This window comes from Phyllopteryx taeniolatus, chromosome 10 (genome assembly GCF_024500385.1).
Source record: "Phyllopteryx taeniolatus isolate TA_2022b chromosome 10, UOR_Ptae_1.2, whole genome shotgun sequence".
Taxonomy (NCBI): Eukaryota; Metazoa; Chordata; class Actinopteri; order Syngnathiformes; family Syngnathidae; genus Phyllopteryx; species Phyllopteryx taeniolatus.
Genome location: NC_084511.1, coordinates 10,173,402 through 10,194,648, shown reverse-complemented (window position 1 = coordinate 10,194,648; position 21,247 = coordinate 10,173,402). Strand labels below are relative to the sequence as shown.

General features: G+C 41.6%; 1 protein-coding gene across 10 annotated transcripts in view; it reads right to left on the bottom strand.

Annotated features, from left to right (window-relative positions):
• med12 (mediator complex subunit 12) overlaps positions 1-18,804 on the bottom strand; it is a 76,830-nt gene extending 58,026 nt beyond the window's left edge. For 4 of the 10 annotated variants that reach the window (XM_061787929.1, XM_061787926.1, XM_061787925.1 and 1 more), the window contains exons 1-16: positions 18,591-18,803; positions 17,527-17,722; positions 11,236-11,340; positions 10,937-11,128; positions 9,437-9,596; positions 9,180-9,355; positions 6,289-6,399; positions 5,762-6,037; positions 4,661-4,807; positions 4,443-4,542; positions 4,199-4,335; positions 3,967-4,098; positions 2,372-2,498; positions 1,972-2,261; positions 846-1,019; positions 433-577 (exon numbers count right to left, since the gene is read on the bottom strand). In XM_061787929.1, the coding sequence (XP_061643913.1) occupies positions 433-577; positions 846-1,019; positions 1,972-2,261; positions 2,372-2,498; positions 3,967-4,098; positions 4,199-4,335; positions 4,443-4,542; positions 4,661-4,807; positions 5,762-6,037; positions 6,289-6,399; positions 9,180-9,355; positions 9,437-9,596; positions 10,937-11,128; positions 11,236-11,340; positions 17,527-17,625 (2,371 nt within the window). In that variant the 5' untranslated portion in view covers positions 17,626-17,722; positions 18,591-18,803. Of the gene's footprint in view, positions 1-432; positions 578-845; positions 1,020-1,971; positions 2,262-2,371; positions 2,499-3,966; positions 4,099-4,198; positions 4,336-4,442; positions 4,543-4,660; positions 4,808-5,761; positions 6,038-6,288; positions 6,400-9,179; positions 9,356-9,436; positions 9,597-10,936; positions 11,129-11,235; positions 11,341-17,526; positions 17,723-17,947; positions 18,542-18,590 lie in introns of those variants that run through there. The other 6 variants (XM_061787921.1, XM_061787927.1, XM_061787931.1 and 3 more) reach the window with 4 other exon arrangements.
• Positions 18,805-21,247: the final 2,443 nt, after the last annotated feature.

Sequence of the window (21,247 nt, the reverse complement as noted above, 5' to 3'; positions counted from 1 at the left end):
TTAGTCGTCTCACCTTCCAGCCAATATTTTACAATATTAATTAATATGGAACATACATAGTGTGCACAACATCAAGACGCAATATAAAGCATTGTAAGAATGTCAGTGCTAAGCAAATATTTTAATCATTTTGTAATTGATTTATTCTTTCCAACATTATTATTTGTGCAATGGCAATGCCTTAATTTTAGTCAGGTTCATACAGAGTCATCATCATGAAGGCAATTTTACTAATCATTTCTTAAAAGGGCTTAAATAACAGTATAAAGATGCTGTGCACGAAACAAATAAACTTATTTTTATTACATATTACATAATGAATACAGGGGACCAGTATAAGTTCTGACAGGGCCACCTACCTGCTGTTGCCTCCCACAGTGCAAAATATAGTCAAGAACAAATGACTCATCACAGGAATAGACGCAAATCTACCTGTTTCTGCAGTGCTTTTGCGGTTGAGAACCTTCAAGATATCTTTGGTTATCTTCTTGATGGTGTGTCGGGCTTCGTCTCGCAGTTTTCCAACGCCGTAGAGGACCACAAGCCGCTGGTTGCACTCATGGCTGGTGTTCTCCTCCTGAAGTGAGGCGGGTTTTGCGGGAGAAGAGAAGCAAGCAAATCAACTACCGGGGAAGAGATGGCCTGGATAACCCGAGGCGCAGCAAACGCGAGTCAAATAAAATAATATTCCTTTCCCAATACAGTTGTGGCTCTACTTTGGCCCAAAAAAATAAATAAAAAAATACACACACAGAGCACAAATATATTCGCATACTAGAAAAAACATTTATTTTAACAGGAAAGGAAGATGAGAAGAGGAAGATCTGAGATGCTTTTCTTCTCACCTGCGGAATGGGGAAGTGGGTGGCGTACTGAATGTGTCGGGGCTGCTCGTATAGCTGGGGGAAGGCCGGGTCCATGCTTTTGTCCTTGCAGGTGTTCTTGACGTCCTGCTCGGGTGCAGACTTTTCTGGGGAGGGGCTGCCCTTGGACTCGCAGTGCATCGGAGGAGAGAACATCTGAAAGGTGGATAGTGATGAAAGTTTGACTAAAACACACAAGCCATCCCTTGATTAAGGCTGGGCGATATGGCCCTAAAAAGCCACACATGTACGGGGAGAACATGCAAACTCCCCACAGGGAGGTCAGATTTGAACCCGGGACCTCAGAACTGTGAGGCAGATGTGCTAACCAGTCGCCCACGGTTCCACCGCAGTGACATTATTGCTATTGCTTGCTATTGTTTCAGCATTCACACATTTTTATTCTACACCAAAATGTTTTATTAATATTCCAGTTTTTCATCAGTTAACACATTCCACCTTCAACATATTCCCAAAATTCACACGAAGTGTGCTTGTATTTTTCTCATTCAAATATTACCCATATTTCCAACAATTCCACATTTTACAAGCAAAAATTTCCCATTCATTCCCAATGAGACATTCAACAAAATGGTTCTACATAATTCCCATTCCACATTCAAAACATTCCAAATTTTTCACCCACATTTTTCCACATTAAAATACCAACATTTCCCACATTCCGCCATACTCTCCCTTATTCCGTCTTGCATTCTCATTCACCCGTGGTGTATAGAAAAATTTATCTTGCAATCAGTACGAGGACTGTTTATTTTCCAAAATCAATGGCACGTTGCATATGAATTTCTCCGTATAAGCTTGCCAAAAACTCAGCAGGTGTCGGAGTCTTTTAGATCCACAAGGCGAAGAGTTGTCTGCTGGTTGTTTGGAACTTGGCATCTCAAAAACTAAAATGGCGTGTCGCCTGCCGGGCCGACCAAAAGCTGTCAGCCAATCACAAGCCGCGCTACGTACATGCCAAACGTGATATCCACTCGCCTGGTCACTGGAACATTTTCGACTTAGCTATAACGGCGGAACACACGACAACTGTCTCTAACAAAATACGGAGAAATCGGAACACTTGGCATCTTTGTAAGCAGCATACCTCGTCAAAATTGGCACTTGAGTTGTGGTCGATTTCCATAGACTCTGACAGGCCGGTGTCCTCCATCTTTATGCTGCTGCCTGCGTCTTGATCCTTGCGGTCCGACTCGTCCGAGGGCTCATCACTGGGGGATCGTGGGCGTGGCAGGTGGCCGTCGGAGGACAGGTCTCCACGGGAGATGAGCGTGCACATGTAGATGTTGTGCGAGAAAACGTCGTGGCGGATGAGCTCGCAGAAGAGCAGCACCAGGTTGGAGAACTCCACTCGCTCGTTCTCGTTGCCAGGCTCCGCTAAAGAGAGGACAAAAATTAGTTATGAATCATTTAATACGAGCCTCTCCCGTGTTAAAACCTCTCTTGTACATGTACTCGGGGTGATGAAATAAAAGGTAGAAACTCACTCAGCGTAGGGGCCTGAGTATCCAGGAACTGAAGCAGAACATCCTGAAAGACTGGAAGCGTGGCGGCGGAAAGGGAGCCCGATGACACCGAGCCCTTCTCATCCACCACCTCAGACTCTCCGCAACGCTAAAACACACACACACACACACACACACAGAAACCAGGCTTATCTATTCATCCATTCTCTATTCAGGATCACGACAGAGATGGCAGCATATCTCACGGGACTTAGGACAAAAGGCAGACTGTACACTGGTCTGATTGCCTGTCAATCACAAGTGTGCAATTGAGTACTGACCACTAGTCCTCTGGTCATCTGGGATAGGCCCCAGTTCAGCCGTGACCCTGAACAGGATAAGTGCTAAAAAAAAATTTATGTTCATCTGATTTCAAGTTTTTTTTTTTTTTTTTTAAATGATACAAAAGTGAGGCACGGTGGACGACTGGTTAGAGCGTCAGCCTCACAGTTCTGAGGAGCAGGGTTCAATCCCCGACCCCGCCTGTGTGGAGTTTGCATGTTCTCCCCGTGCCTGTGTGGGTTTTCTCCAGGCACTCCGGTTTCCACCCACATCCCAAAAACATGCATACATTGGTGACTCTAAATTGCCCATAGGTGTGACTGTGAATGGTTGTTTGTTTGTATGTGCCCTGCGATTGGCTGGCGACCAGTTCAGGGTGTACCCCGCCTCCTGCCCGATGATAGCTGAGATAGGCTCCAGCAGGCCCGCGACCCTAGTGAGGAGAAGCGGCTCAGAAAATGGATGGATGGATGGATGATACAAAAGTCTGAATTCTCTTCCATGTACGGTCTCATAACATTACGCTTTTTCCTCATATTTTGACTAATCTGTTTCCTCGCAAAAATGTTCCCCCTTGTTTCTTACTTATGCATCAAAACTAAGAAATTTTCTCAAACTAAAAGCGACCTTTTCACAATATTGTGACTATACTCTTAAAATTACTATTTTGGAAGTTTTAAAACTACTGACTTTTCCCTTGCTATTCTGACTTGTCCTCAAAAAATGGTTAACTTATTCTCTGAAACTTCTTTCAAGCAATACTGCCATTTTCTTCTGATTAAAATTTGTAATATTATGCATCTTAATTATCTCTAAATTCTGACTATTTTTGTAAAAGTACACAAATACTATCATTTCATTAGAACTTTTATTCAAGCAAATTGTATTCAGAATAAAATCAGTATAACACAAACTGTAAAAGCGATTACAACTCAATCCTCATAAATGTATAAATATTTTTATAATGAAAAAAGCTACTTTTTTCTCGCTTTATGAAGCTTTTTTAACTTCTCATATAACTACAATATTTTTATGGAAACAACTTTTTTTTATAAAACTACATTTTCATAATTTCCGACTTATTAACACTGACTTTTGCTTGGCCAATATCTTCTCATTCTTCAATGAAAGTCATGACTAAAAACACACGGATGCAAACACTAAATTTCATGTAAAAATGAACACTATTTTAATTGCACTGCCACGATAGCGACATGCTTAAGATTACTTCAGGAATATATATGACTGTGGTAAAAACTGGCCAATTCTACAAGGAGTTGCTGGCAGGGGCTTACTTCTGCTTCTATTTCTGCCTGTCGTTTCTCCAGCAGTTTGGCCACCACCATGGCTCTGTGTCTACCTGACCGCTTGCAGCACACGGCCCATTCACAAAGCAGGGTCACCACTGCATCGTCGTCCGGCGACATCTGCACAGAAGCACACTCATAATCCACCATGCTCAGCTCTGCCATTTTTATTCATTTATTTATTTATTTATTATTTTTTTATGTTTAAGACCTCAAGTACCTCATGACCATCCTTGCTCTGGCCTGAGCCAAATATTCTGTTGTACAAGGAGTCCAGCGAGTTGTTAAAGTCGGACTTTTCGAAGCTGTGGTTATCCAAAACCTCCAGGGTGTGCAGCACCCTCCCAATAGTGAACCCTGACCACAGATTGAAGACATTCTCAAACAACAGTCCAGTGCTCTTAAACACAAACCTCATGCTGTGCATAGATATCAGAGGAAGACAATGGGGCAGTTTTCCCAACCTGCAGTGGTCTCCTGGCACTTGTCAAACGACCAGCGAAATTCCACCGCCTGGCCTCGCTCCTTAACTTGCTCCTCAATTTCTCTCAGCTTTACACGGACCTATGGTGGGCAGTGGAAAGGCATTCTCTTATACTTTCATTAATATACATTTGAGGAGGAAAATAAACTAGCTTGCTGAACTTTGGAGTCATGTATTTTCTATAGCAGATGAAAGTACCTGCTGTGTGAAGGCAGTGTTTCCCCCTGGCATTGGTAAACTGGAGGGGGCAATGGGAAGGAGGTCCAGTGGGGAGCCAGTCTTGTTTCTGCTGTCTGTTAGAGAGTAATGCCACACCAGAGCACTGGGGCAACATAACATTATACTCTGAGGGAGGACAACAACACAACAATTAGTGAGCAAAGTAGTAAGAAGGAATATATTAAGGCCATACTGGGAAGAATAAAACATTATATCACATTGCTCATACTGGTGGTAACATGCCAAAACGGTGACTGTTTCATTTCTCAGCTTAACACAGGTATAGCACTTTATTTTTGTAAAATTTCATTGTTTTTCACATATTATGCCTTTCCCCCCCCCTTTACAAAATTATGAATGTCCTTTTTACTTAAAAAAAAAGAAAAAAAACTCCTAAATTACGACTTTTACCTTCTGTTAGGTCTGTATTCTTGAAAATGAGAACTTTCTTTCTAACAAGACTTTTTCGCCATTAAATTTTGATTTCCTCCATGTAATATAAAATTACTTTCTTGAAATAAAATCTCAAACTCTCTCTTATATTCGTACGTTTTTGCTCAAAATAAAATTATTTGCTTGTAATGTAATGATTTATTTTATAAAATAGAAAATAAAATCTCAAAATTACTACTTTTTCCTCATAGAATTACGACTTTTCCCTTGTAATAGTAAGGCTTTACTCTCGTAAAAATTACAAACTGTCTCTTGGAAATTATACCTTCTTGTTTGTAATATAACTGTTATAGAAAATGACAACTTTATTTTGACCTATCAGATTTATGACCTTATTGTTGTAAAACTCTCTCCTATTAAGACAACTTTTTAAAAAATATATGTTTACTTTTAACATGTAAAATTGTAACCTTTTTCCACATACTATTAAAACCTTATTCTCGTAAAGTATTTCAACGCCATTATTGTCAAATTACACAAAATGTTTAAAAAAAAGACGATTTTATTTTATTTTCGTAACACTGACTTTACTCATAGTCTTTCATTTTTGTTCTACTTCCCCACATACACAACAAATCAAAGTCAGAGTGAAAGGATAACCTCCTTGATGGCGGCCGAGCGTCGCACCTGCAACATGCAGCTGAGGCCAAACACCAAAGGCCGGTGCTGGGGGCAAATATAGAAGTCTGTGAATGGCGTCTGGGGCTGGTTCCCTCCAGCCGGCTGGGAGGTCGGCGTCGGGGGCAGTACATTGCCTTGTGGCGTCAAAATGCCGTGCGCCGGGTGCCCGCCGCCCGTGCTGGAGCCCAGGCTGCCGTCGCTGAGCAACAAGTTAAGGCGCCGCGTGCAAAAGTAAGCCAGCCTGCGTGACAAGTAGGCCGACTGTACAAATTCCCCCGAGTACTGTGGGAGGGGAAGCGATGCACAGGGTTTCACACACATAATTGCACACTGACTTATGGCATAAGGTTTGAAAGAACAAAATTAAAGGCTCGCTGATCGATAAAAGGTACACAGCTGCTAAGTGACAACCTCTTGACAGCCTGTCACCTCACACTGATACGAAAGTGTGTGGGTGTGTCGTGCGTGCGTGTTTTGTGTGCAAGACTCAAGAAGTGAAATTGGGCTGTCAATGAAAGGTGAGAAAGGTCTACCTGCAGTAAAAGCGGCAGGAGGAGTCTCAGGAGCTCATCCTCGCCGGGTCTGACCTTCTCGAAACACTCCAGCACCCACGTTAGGAACTCGTGTCTGTCCAGCATTCCGTCCTGAACACATGAATCGATACATTCTTTGAAAACTAATTGACTGTAGCTGTTTTGTTTAGCGTCCTTCTGCTGTCCACTATCAACTTGTCGATCACAAACAAATGAAATCAAGGTGCCCACAATTTAGCCCAAATGGTTTTTCATTTTACTGGCCCTCAATTATTAAAGCTGTGCATTCAGAAATAGAAGACAATTTAAATAAATTTAGGTAACAATTGAGGTGACTAATTTCACCCACCGCACACGGCGACTCTGCCGCCTCCTCCTCAAGCCAAAAACACATGATTAGCAGCAAGTAGACATCACGCTGTAAACGTAATTATGAAGTAGTAAAGTTGACGAGTCTGTACAACACCTAGCATCCGGAGAAATCTCACGCAGGCACAGGGAGAACATGCAAACTCCACACAGGAGAAGGCCAGAGCCATAATTCGAAAGCCGAACCTTAGAACTGTGAGGCACACATGCTGAATACTTGTCCTCCATGCTTCCCTTTAGATAAAATCATTAAAACAAAATGTTGGTGTCACTGGCAGAGGTTTACTCAAGTAACATTTTGGAAAAACTGTCACAGTTTTAATGAAGCATACATTTTATTTGAAATTAAGTATTTATGCTAAAAAGAAACTGTACTTTTACTCCGTTACAATAATCGCTCACTCCTTTCATTTAGGCTTTACACAATCAGGATTTTTGGGGCCAATCACCGATCAGCATGTTTAAAAAAATAAAAAATATATATATTTTTTTTTAAAAACAACCAATCACCAATCCGATCACAAGATGGAGCAATGTGTCTATTTGCATGACTTGTTCATTTATTGTAGATACTTGCGTACTGTACCCTATCTTCAAAATTATTCTCTAGCATTTTAGACAAAAGTAAAAAAAAAAAAAATCAATGACCTCTAAGGGGTATTCAAGGATTGGCCACTGACATAAGTTTAGGTCAAATCAACATTACAACATGACAGAAATAATGGGTGCTAACTTACTGTAATTAAATTACTTTATTGCAATTAAATTACTTTAACAAATACTGTTAATGACATGCTTACTCTAACTTACTCACTGGAGCTTTATGGACGGCGTTGTCCAGAGTTTGCGTCCGATCTGATCGCCCTGATCGGTATAGGCCGATAATTAGCATTTTATGCTGATCGGCTGATTGGCTTTAATGTCATAATTCGCCGACGGCTCCGCAAAAGACATTTACTCTGCGTCACCATCGTGTACAGTATATTTGAATCCAAAAGCTAGTTTATTTTTAGCCTTGTCACGGGTCTTTTGACATAGTACTGTAAATATGACAAACAAAGTTATTTATAAAAAATAAAATACAATTTAAAAACATGTCAGTGGTGTGGGACAGACAACACGTCTGAGACAGACAACATGTAATGCGTGGATCAGACAACAAGACAAATTTGGTCTCACGCGATTGAACTATGTCAGACGACTGCAATAAAATCTTGTATTGCGATACCACCGCATCCCGTCTTTTACGAACACTGGGCTTTATCTTAACGCAAACGCGACCGGATACACTCGTTACCAGGGCGACGGCATCGCAGCGCGTGTATTATAGGAACAAAATGGGGGGAAACGTGTGCTGGTGGACACTGATGGTCGGGAGATTACGTTCATTTAAGGCTTGCTTGACGTCTTCACGTACTTTTAGTACGATACCACCCGCAAGCAGGTAACAAAACGTTATTTGTAGCCTAGCAAGCTCGTGCTAGCACTAACGTTTGTACTGGCATTTTGTCGAATCAAAGTTTTGGTGTGTGTGAAGTAATTTAATTACAATAAAGTAATTCAACTACAGTAAGGTAGGTCCCATTATTTCTGTCATGTTGTAATGTTGGTTTGACCTGACTGATTAGAATACATGACCTGACAAGAACCGTGATTTCCAAACTTTATGGAGTGAAGTCACATATTTTGCAATTGGAAAATCTCACAGCACACCAACAAACAAAAACAAAACGTATATGCACAGTAATTACTGTATGTACTTCCTGCCATCTAATAGAAAAGCATGTATTTGTTCTGTCTGTCACTACTGCCTTACTGGCATAAATAGAGGAACAAAGATACATCATTTCTTGTAAATGAATAGTTAGTAAAATTTGATAATTTTAGGGACTCAAATCCTGCAGTGCCAGACCTGTCCCCCTACTTAAACCAGTATATGTCCAGGCCCATCTGAAGTTTGCTGGAGAGCATTTGGATGATCCAGAAGAGGATTGGGAGAATGTCATATGGTCAGATGCAACCAAAATAGAACTTTTTGGTAAAAACTCAACTTGTCGTGTTTGGAGGAGAAAGAATGCTGAGTTGCATCCAAAGAACACCATACCTACTGTGAAGCATGGGGGTGGAAACATCATGCTTTGGAGCCGTTTTTCTGCAAAGGGACCAGAACGACTGATCCGTGTAAAGGAAAGAATGAATGGGTCCATGTAACGTGAAATTTTGAGTGAAAACCTCCTTCCATCAGCAAGGGCATTGAAGAGTCACTGAGTACTTTCTTACGCAAGTAATTATTTGGAGGACTACTTTTTACTTTTACTTGAGTCATATTATTCTAAAGTAACAGTACTCTTACTTCAGTACAATATTTGGCTACTCAACTCACGTCTGGTCACTTGTCTCTTTTGTTGGGAAGGTGGTAAACTACAATTTCATCAACCATGATTCCTTCGCAAAACATTTCATCCAAATTGAAGGACACAGTTTTTGCCACCATGAACACCATCAAAGTAGGTTGCGCTAACCTGAAACATGAACATGGCCAGTTTCTCATTGTACTCCCACTGCTTGGTGGCCATTTCCACATCAGCGGGAGTGGCTGGGAGCGGCGAGCTACAGCCTTGACTGGGGAACTGTCGGTAGAACTCGGCCACCTTCTGGAGCTGCTCCCACAAGTACTTCGTAATGATCTGGGTCCATTCTATAAATACATATTTGAATGTCAAAGAAATAATCATATTGTGTGAAGACAAATGGGGAAGAGCTGATGCCTGTTTCTTACCTATACAAGGATCAATCACATGCCTCTTCTTGACTTTAGTTTCTGTGATGGCTGCATGATAAGCGCACGTCATCTTGATCATCCATGCTGAGCGCATGACAGGGACCAAGAATTTTGCCAAGTACCCAAAAACCTCCTCCTTCTTGCTGAAAATTGGCACCTGCGACAAGGACTTTCATTAGTACAAAATAAGGAAATGGGAACATGAAAAAGAGAGAAAAACGCCACGCTGTGTTGAAGGGTCTACTGACTGAACTGTAACAAATGTCACATTTCTTTACAGACACGGTGCTCCAATTAATCACGGGAGGCGTCATCCATGTGAATAAATTAACACTGCAAACCCCAAAAAGATGCCTCCTTTTCCCCCCAGAAAAAGATAACAGGTGGTACCCCCTGTGGGGCTTAAATTACATTTACCAGGACTGATACCACTATTTGTTACATGCAGAGCAGACATGGAATCTGGAAACCTGACAAAGGATGCCAAGGAAAGGAACTGTGGAAGGAGCCAAAACATGCCATCTGGAGAAAGCACCCTTCAAACCTCAGACTACTGGGGCAGTTTGCTCATGAAGAGAGGGCCAAAATACCTTCTAAGAAGTGCAGGTCTCATTGAAAGTTACATTTTTTTTTTGTCAGATTCAAGTTATTTCTGTGACCACTGTGGGTTTTTCTTTCATTAACAGAGGGGTTACTAACAATTTTATTCACGTGTGTAAATAAGGCTATGTTCACAATGCAGGTTTAGGCCTCCAACCATCTGCAGTTGTCAAAATAAATGCCCTGAGTCATGACACAAGGACAATCTTATCTATCTATCAAAGCATTTAATAGCCATATTTTTTCCAAACGAACTTTTTCTCAAATTTGGGAGGTAATATTGGCTCTGTGGTGCCTCAGAAAAGATGTGAAATATGAATTAAAATCATTCACGCATTCCTGAGTAATAGAAGATTTTCTGCAGAGAGGCCTGAAATTAGGTCAGTCGAATTTCTCGAGATAATCTACATCACTACCGAAGATCTCCGCCTACGTCTCGGCTCCCGAGCCAGTGCTGTCAACATAACACAAATGTGTGCTATCACAAATGGGCCTCCTACATGGAGGCAATCAATCAGAAGAAAAGGGACGGTCTTAGCCAAATATGGACAAAGCAGATACAAAACTGGGTCAAACAGAAGTAGCTGTCAGAGGGGCATTTATGGACACTCGTATGACAAAAACAAGGTGTTTCTTTTAAATGGAATTGACACTTTTATACTAAGTCGCTGTTAGAAAGTCACTCTATTGAAGTCTAATTAGCCAAAATATGAGACCTTTAAATGACTTTATTGTCCAGACGTTACTCCTGCCCAATCAGGAACAATGGAGGAGAACTGAACGCCAAAGGCAATAGATGAAGCTAGCAAATCAAGTCATTCTAATAATGCTGCCTGTCAAATCAATAGCAATCAGTCCCTTAAGAATTCTAGACACCTCCATTTGCAGTCTTCTTACCTTTTTGGCCAGCTGCGTGAGTGGTTTTGTGCCAGCTAAATCAGTGAACCAGTTATTGACCAAGCTCTGCGACCTGGCAGTGACCAGCCAGAAATTATCCTTCTGGTTGACTTGCGGTTTACGCTTGCCTGTGTCGGGAAAGGTGTTGTAACGCAGCTTTTCGGCGATGATGCTGCTGAAGTTGGAACTGATCTGGAAAATAAGACAAAATGTCAAGTAGTAACGGTAATTAAGTGTGGGGAGAAGCATAGTAGATTTAAAAAAAAGATATAATAATAATAATAATAATAATAAATCACCTTAGAGGGGTTGAAGTTGACATTTTTTGCACTGCCGTGTTCATCACCAGACACAGCTGGCTGGTTATTGAATCCTTGTTTCACATTCAATGCAGTCAGCTCATCCTGGGGGTCGGGGGGACAAATGAGACTGTTCAAAAGTGGATTGTTTCAATTTAAAGGGGGCATATTAAGGAAAATGTACTTTTTAAATGTGTTTTATATAAAAATCCTCCACACAAGCAGTCTTCAAATCTTGAAGGTTCTGTGGGCTTCTTTTATGAACCTTGAGTTTCAGTTCTTTCCATAGACTTTCAATTGGATTGAAGTCAGGTGATTGGCTGGGCCATTCTAGCAGCTTTATTTTTGTTCTTTGACACCAATTGAGAGTTTCCTTGGCAGTATGTTTTGGATCGTTATCCTGCTAAAATGTCCACCCTCGTTTCATTTTCATCATCCTCAAAGATGGCAGCAGATTTTTGTCAAGAATGTCTCGGTACATTTTCCCATTCATCCTTCCTTTAATAACGTTAGGTTTACCAGTACCATTTGCTGAAAAGCAGCCTCGCACCATAATGTTCCCACCTCCAAACTTCACTGTTGGTATGGTGTTTTTAGGGTGATGTGCAGTCCCATTATTCCTCCAAACGTGGTGTGCATTATTGCATCCAAAGAGTTCAATTTTGCTCCCATCAGACCAAACTATATTCTCCCAGTATTTAACTGGCTTGTCTAAATGTTGTTCAGCAGACTTTAAACAAGTTTTGACATGTTCTTTTTTTCTCAATACTTATGGCTTGCTGATATTTCAGTTTTTCGTTTTTAATCTGCAAAAATGTCAACAATTTTTTTTTTTTCTGTCAATAACAATCATCTTTATTTGCCAGTGCCGTGTGTACATTAATGAGTGGAAAAATGAACTTAGATTATTTTAGCAAATGGCTACAATATCACAAAGAGTGAAAAATGTAAGGGGGTCTGAATACTTTCCGTACCCACTGTATATACTGTGTGTGTACATACACAGGGGGGCATATACAGTTAGTGGTGCTCATGCGCACTGAAACTCATAAAAGAGCACTGTATTTGAGTGTATCAGCATGAATTTGCGCACCAAGCATTTTTTCAGGAGTGGGGGGCCCAACCAGTAGACGGGGTCCCGAGTAGTGTTGTCGTTCGGGAGTGACTCATTCAAGCGAATAAACCTTTTGACATAAGTGGACTGTTTGGTCTTTTGACCAGTGTAACTCGAGTGGCCAATTTTAGGACTCGGGACTTTCTTGGCTAAAACTTATGAAACACATGATGTGCGCACCGTAAAACTGGCAACCCTGCCACCACCCCACTACGAGAAGAGGGCTGAGCCACCTCATTGAGCAAGTATCACGGAAGGAACTACAACCCCAATTCCAATGAAGTTGGGACATTGTGTTAAACAAATAAAAACAAAATACAATGATTTGCAAATCATGTTCAACCTATATTTAATTGAATACACTACAAAGACAAGATATTTAATGTTCAAACTGATAAACTTGATTGTTTTAGCAAATAATCATTAACTTAGAATTTTATGGCTGCAACACGTTCCAAGAAAGCTGGGACAGGTGGCAAAAAAGACTGAGAAAGTTGTGGAATGCTCATCAAACACCTGTTTGGAACATCCCACTGGTGAACAGGTGGGTGCCATGATTGGGTATAAAAGGAGCTTCCCTGAATTGCTCAGTCATTCACAAGCAAAGATGGGGCAAGGTTCCCCTCTTTGTGAACAAGTGTGTGAGAAAATAGTCAACAGTTTAAGGACAATGTTCCTCAACGTACAATTGCAAGGAATTTGGGGATTTCGTCATCTACGGTCCATATCATCATCAAAAGGTTCAGAGAATATGGAGAAATCACTGCATGTAAGCGGCAAGGACGAAAATCAACATTGAATGCCCCAGACCTTCGATCCCTCAGACGGCACTGCATCAAAAACAGACAATGTGTAAAGGATATCACCACATGGGCTCAGGAACACTTCAGAAAACCAATGTCAGTAAATACAGTTCAGCGCTACATCCGTAAGTGCCACTTGAAACTCTACTATGCAAAGCAAAAGCCATTTATCAACAACACCCAGAAACGCCGCCGGCTTCTCTTGGCCCGAGCTCATCTAAGATGGACTAATGCAAAGTGGAAAAGTGTTCTGTGGTCCGACGAGTCCACATTTCAAATTGTTTTTGGAAATTGTGGACGTCGTGTCCTCCGGGCCAAAGAGGAAAAGAACCATCCGGACTGTTATGGACGCAAAGTTCAAAATCCAGCATGTCTGATGGTATGGGGCTGTGTTAGTGCCAATGGCATGGGTAACTTACACATCTGTGAAGGCACCATTAATGCTGAAAGGTACATACAGGTTTTGGAGAAACATATGCTGCCATCCAAGCAACGCCTTTTCATGGACACTCCTGCTTATTTCACCAAGACAATGCCAAACCACATTCTGCATGTGTTACAAAAGCGTGGCTTCGTAGTAGAACAGTGCGGGTACGAGACTGGCCTGCCTGCAGTCCAGACCTGTCTCCCATTGAAAATGTGTGGCACATTATGAGGGGTAAAATACGACAACGGAGACCCCGGACTGTTGAACAACTGAAGCTGTACATCAAGCAAGAATGGGAATCTTGAATTCTTCAACCTACGAAGCTTCAACAATTAGTGTCCTCAGTTCCCAAACGTTTATTGAATGTTGTTAAAAGAAAAGGTGATGTAACACAATGGTAAACATGACCATGTCCCAACTTTTTTGGAACGTGTTGCAGCCATAAAATTCTAAGTTAATGATTATTTGCTAAAAACAATAAGGTTTATCAGTTTGAACATTGAATATATTGTCTTTGAAAGTGTATTCAATTAAATATAGGTTGAACTTGATTTGCAAATCATTGTATTCTGCTTTTATTTATGTTTAACACAACATCCCAACTTCATTGGAATTGCGGTTGTACAACGATTATTACATTTGGATTCATGAATGATCTTTTTGATTAAATCAGGAAAAAGACAGGAACAACATGCTAGGTTTGCAGCTCAACGATAGAAGACAACATCAAACAGGTATATGTTCATCTGTTAGATGCAGGTAAGCGAGCTAGGTTAGTTACACAGTAGTTTAGCTCACCGATACACATACATGATCAAACATTTACTAAACCTCAAGTAATCCATGCATTTAATTGAGAAGACAATGGCGTGATAGACAATGCGGAGACTGGAATCTGGATACTATAGGTACCATTAAAAAACTGCAATTGGGATTTTAGCATAGACTCCACCTTGAGTGGCTGTCCTCATTGTTGGACGCCCGCCATGTTGGATGTGGCATGTCCACTTATAAACTAAGTAAATGGACTGAATGTCATAAAGGGACAAGCTATAAAGTGCACAAAGTTAATACCTCTCATTCACTTATTTATGTCCAAAATAATATATTTAGGAAACAGACTACAAGAAAAACAACGTATGTTTGTAGCTTTAAAATCTGATGACGTTTACTCCAGAAGATACAGTATATGACAATATTTATCATCACAGTAACAACGCTAGATACATTGGTAGCTGTAAACACTAATGCAAAAGTTGGAAAAAAATAAATAATAATAATAGTGCAGTATGTATAAATTTAAAATCCTACTCAAATTATTTATTTGATTTTTAGGTGCGCAAATGTACTCGAATCCTCAAAAGATATGTCTGATAATGCTAGTCTCGTGTAAATCAATTAAAATTTAATTTTAGACGCATAACTACTTCAAGTTCATCCATTGAGGCCAATGGGTCGGGAAAATGAGCACCAAGCCACAAGTTTTTATGTGCACCCCTGCCCACATCTCAATCTATGGAGACTATTTCCGGTAATCCATATTAACTTTCCATCTCTGTATATAAAAAAACAAACAAACAAACACACACACTGTATGTAGGCCTATATCAAAGAATTACATGTGAATTGGTTGTCAGCTTGTCTGAAGACATCTTTGAGACATCTTCCTGGTGAGAGCGCAAGCAATATTTTCTCCCGAGTCCCACAGTCAACTCGACTGATCGGTCTCGGTAACATCTCAACCAGTGAGAGAGGCCCCTTAATGTCCATAAAATCCAAAATATTGGTGTGACCGTTATGATATTGTCAGAGCTTGAAGTGGGCATAGGTAGAGATGTCCATATAAATTTTGGTGACAATTAATTGCAGTTTTGTAACATGAAGCTACGTTAAGGTTTTTCTTTATAGTGAGCATTTAAAGGAGTCGCCAAAAGGTCTCCAATGAAAACGAACATGTTCAAATTCATTGCAACTTTCTGGCTAGCCCCCAGGAGACTCCAGGAGATGTCACAGAAACATCTCCGCAACCTGCAGAGACTCGAGTCGCCATCAGGTCGCCAACTTGTCTCCAGGCCAGTAAAATAGTCCCTTTACCGGCGACCAGTCCAGGAGGTATCTTGCCTCAAATGGGATAGGCGCCATCTTATTCATGCATGCATGGATCTCTTCAGTTAGTGGTAAATTGAGTGCCCCTCAAAACTAGCACATCTATGGCTAGGTTACCAAAGCCACACTTCAGATGAGCACCCATAGAGATTGGATAGCATTATTACTCATGGAGGTAAAATTTCATCACCAGGGCACAAAATTACACTTGTCCATTTGTGTGGTGGTGTGGAGCATGACATCACCAAACAAATATCCATCTATCACCACACTGGCAACTTACCCAACATTATTACCACATTATTACAACATAATCAGAAGCAAATGCTCGTAACACTAGTGCTGCAACTAACGATTATTTTAACAACTGATTAATCTGTAATTTTTTTTATTAATCAATGAATCGGATGAAAAAAATTCCATCACTTTATTAAAAAACAGGACATTACTTCAAATTGACAGTGCGATCAAATTCAGCTCCTGGTTTGGTCCGTAACATGTCAGAAAAATAGTCAAATGTTTTATCATTCTTTTCCAAAGTAAAAGCAGATATTTGCAAAGCAAATATTTTGATTAAACAAAGAATATCAGTCTGCTTTCATGGAGGACGACAGAAATCTGAGAATATTTTCTGTTGAGAGGCTGAAATTCTGAGGAAGTGGACAATTTTAAGTTAAAAAAAGTCTCAAAACGATTAATCAATTATTAAATTGTTGATTTGATAATTGATTAGTTGTCGATTAATCGATTAATTTTTGCACCTCTAGGTAACTCTGTTAAATAATGCTAATATGAGCTAACACTGCAGCTTTGGGGTGCGTTCAAAAAAAGCACTCCGTGGGGGCTCCGCTACACTCAGGAGTGTTCGGAAGGCAGCACTCTGGCCACTTTGACTGGGGAGACAGAGTGGCAGAACGACAGGCAAAATGATCATGGAAGCTGTTCAAGCAAGAAGTCAGGGTTGTGGGCTGATGGGAAATTTTACAGATCTCCTTCGTAAATTCAAAGAAAAGGAGCATGCTCTGAGTCTCAGAACACTGCCAAGTCGTTGACTGAGAAACTCAGTGTTGCGTGAACAACCATACTGTGGGGAAGAAGTGCTGATTGACTGATGACCAGTCCAGGGTGTACCCTGCCTCAGATGGGATAGGCTTTAGCTTTCCTGCGAACCTAAAAAGGATAAGCAGTCTGGAAAATCGATGGCTGAATATGTGCTTTAAGTTCGTTGCTATATTTGGTGTCACTCTAAAACTAGCGAGTGAATATTAGAATAATAAGGAATATGTTGCACCACTGTCCTCGGATTAACATCCAATCCACTTGCCATTCGCATCAACAGATAACCTGAGATTAAGAATAGACCAGGAGCTTTTAAGAAAGTCCCCAAGATAGGCAGAGCAGACGTTCATGAAGTAAATTAGTTAAAACACACGCTTGGCTGCGCATAGTTAGCCAACTAATAAGCCGATGTTTAACTTTTAAACCCCCTCCACTAAACGCAAAGCAAATCATTAGCCAAGCAATAACGTAAATCCCCCGCACCCCAACAAACAAACAAACAAACAAACAAACAAACAAAAACGGCATAGCTTTTGTGCTAAGCTAGTGGAAGTGCGGTGTTTTAAGAAGTCCGTTATAGCAGCTGTCGGGCAAGCTCGGGAAGTGACAACTCTCGTGCGGTGATGTTCATTGTTATTGCCCAGGCCCGAGTCGTCTCTGGAGGGGGCTAGCTCAAGCAAGCTAGCGCTGCTAACTATGCTTAGCCATGCAGCTAACACACAGCCGCTTCGACCAAAACGTCCCGTGTCCACTTCAACGCAACGGGCGGAAAATGATCTGACCTCCTTCTGCTTGGGATCTTGTGGATACACGTCCGGAGGCCCCAGCCGGGGCCGCTTTAACGGCCGGTGTTCGTAGCTGAGGATTCCGAAGGCAGCCATCACCCAGCGGCATCACAGCCAATGCTTTGCTTGCTTTCCTCCTGCTGCCAGTCTGAACCCAGCTCCGAGAACCACCAACACTTCCGGCGAATTGCGGCTGTTTCAAAGTAAAAGATGTATGTGAGCGCGAATGCTTGTTTGTTTCGATGTGCCCTGCGATTGGCTGGCGACCAGTTCAGGGTCCTCAATCAGCTGGGATGAAGCGACATATTTCTGCATATTTCCGTTAGTACAGTATTTAAAATTTATTGTATCGCATTTGCATAATATGGGCAAGAAAGCAGGATTTAAAGGGCTCACTTATGGAAAATGGTGTTCTTACCTCAGCGGCACGGAGCGTTCGCCGTGTCGTCACCAAATGGTCACGTGGTGTCGCGGTTGGCACAAACCCAATGGAAGTCAATCGCCCACGACGAGTTATCGGGTTAGTCACGCTAATTAAAAAATGCGAGTGTCGTGTTGCGTTATGGGCTATGCACACAGATTGTCAACGGAGGATTCTTAGAGCTTTGACGGAATCCCAACCACACATGAAGCTCATTGGAAGCTTCCGTGAAGCCACATTACGTGACACAAGTGGAAGCATACTGATCGACCATCTTTGCTTTCGGCACTTCACTTTTTAATAACTTGTTTTGCAATATAATATTATGATTTCAGATATATTGTTCATATTTAATTATATTTGGCACAAACAAACGAGATCAATCTCACATTAGGTAATAACGTGCATCTCACTCAAATACTTGATGCCTCCATTACTTTTGGTGATAATTTACCTCTTAAGTAGGCCTACTATCCAAATTACAAATGAATATGAGCCTTATAATATGCAAATGCACGTCAAGTATGGAGATGTTTCGCCGTCTGAACATTTTGAATGACTGACACTTATTCATCGAGACTTGTAGACATTCATTAATTTTTTTTGTGTAGGCGGAAATTAAAAGTTGTCGATCAAATACCTGTATATGCCCTCAGTCAGGCCAGGTGGACAGATTTGTGCATAACTTCGTATTTAAGGCAAATCCTGGGTGCCGCCGTTGTACAGAAGTTTTGTTGCATTGCTCTGCTTGGCATCAGCTAGCTCAAACTTGCAAACTGCGCGAAAAAGCCACAAAAACGAGGTTTCTTCGCCAATATTAATGGAGGCGAATGAGACTTCTACCAACCAGCGTTAATGCGCCAGAATTACGTCACAGTGACGTATCACGAACACTCCCGTTGTGTGTCCTATACGACACGCCCCTATGAGCTGCGTGCCTACAGCGACGCTAAAGCTAGGAGGGGCAAAATCGTCAGCGCATTCCATGTGTATGGATGGCAAGAAAACCATAAAACCAAGGATGCCGGTACGTTGTGCTGCATATGGTTGCATACAACGCCATACAATTGCGTCGAGGGAACTGGGAATAACCTCTCACAGGGTTAAAAAAATAAATAAAAATTATATATATATATATATATATATATATATATATATATATATATATATATATATATATATATATATATATATATATATATCCATCCATCCATTTTCTGAGCCGCTTCTCCTCACTAGGGTCGCGGGCGTGCTGGAACCTATCCCAGCTATCATCGGGCAGGAGGCGGGGTAGACCCTGAACTGGTTGCCAGCCAATCGCAGGGCACATACAAACAAACAACCATTTACACTCACAGTCACACCTACGGGCAATTTAGAGTTTCCAAATAATGCATGTTTTTGGGATGTGGGAGGAAACCGGAGTATATATGTATATATATATATGTGTATATATATATATATATATATATATACATATACACATATATATATATATATACACGTATATATACATGTGTATTTAGTTCCCTGGTTTCTTTCAGTCCTTGTTAGTCACGGTCAGTGTCACATGTTGAAGTCGTCAGTTATATCACTAGTTATTTCTCGTTTTCTTTGTTCCCTTGTCTTTCTTTGTTACTTTTTATTTAGATGTTTGGACTTTTGTTGAGGTCTCGTGGATGATGCGGTGTACATCGGACTACACTTCATCCTGGAACACCTTGATGGCACAGGGACCTATGCGAGGATCCTTTTCGTGGACTTAAGCTCTGCATTCAACTCCATTATCCTCAAACTCCTCTCCTCCAAGCTCCTTTAGCTTAGCATCTCACCTGCCATCTGCCAGCGGATCTACAGCTTCCTAACTGGCAGAACACAGCAAGTGAGGCTGAGGATACTACCTCATCCACACGCACCATGAGCACTTGGAGCCCCTCACCCCAGGATGTGTCCTCTCTGCTGCTTTTCTCTTTCTACACGAACGACTGCACCTCAACGCACCTGGCTGTCAAAGTTACAGGAGTACAGTCATCGGCCTCATCAACGACGGTGACGAGTCTGCGTATCGACAGGAAGCTTGTAGCTGAACACGCTCAAGATGGTAGAGCTGATCGTGGACCTCAGGAAACATCATTCGCGACAGCTGCCCATCACGCTGACCAACTGCCCTGTGTCAACTGTCGAGACCTTCAAGTTCCTGGGAATTACAGTCTGTCAGGCCTTAAAGTAGGAGACCAACATCAACTCCATCCTCAAAAAGGCCCAGCAGAGGATCTACTTCCTGCGGCTTTTGAGGAAGCAGAGCCTGTCACAGGAGCTGTTGAGGCAGTTTTAAACAGGAGTCATTGAATCGGTTCTGTGTTCATCCAGAGTCTGGTTTGATGGTGCCTCAAAGGTCAAAATCCGATGGCAATGGACAGTCAAGTCTCCTGAAAAACCGAACGGTACCGACCTTACCCACTCTTGAGGAAGTGCATGCTGCCAGAACTAAGACAAGGGCATGTAAAATCCTCTTTGACCCTCCACATCCTAGTCACCAATTATCCCAGCTCCTTCCCTCAGGTAGGCGCTATCGAACATCCATCCGTTCTCTCCACCGCTTATCCTCACTAGGGTCGCGGGCGTGCTGGAGCCTATCGCAGCTATTTTCGGGCAGGAGGCGGGATACACCCTAACTGCTTGCCAGCCAATCGCAGGGCACGTATAAACAACCATTCATACCTACGGATAATTTAGAGTCAGTTAACCTATCATGGATGTTTTTGGGATGTGGGAGGAAACCGAAGTACCTGGAGAAAACCTACGCAGGCACGGGGGAGAACATGCAAACTCGACAGAGGCCGGATTTGTACCCGGGTCCTCAGAACTGTGAGCCGGATGTGCTTACTAGTCATCCACCGTTCCGCCCGCTATGGAACAATGCAAACTAAAACTAGCAGACATTCCAACAACCTCTTGCCATCAACCTCTTAAATAGTTGACTTACAATTTCATTGTTACTGGCTGCCAAATTTGCACATCTCTGCTGGAACAATTTTACATTATTCATGCACTCACTGTTTTATCATGCTGCACTATTTGCATACTGTTGTTGATTACTACTAGCCACGTGTTTGAGAACTCTGCACCATTTGCACCAGCATCACTGTACCAGATCATTGCATTATTCCTCACTTTAAATTGCTCTAAATTGCTTGAGGACACTGCATCATTTGCAGAATGCCATTATATCAGCATCACCACACCGGTGGTACACTTTCATTGCTCAATGACTCTCCATACTCATGTTTTTTTATG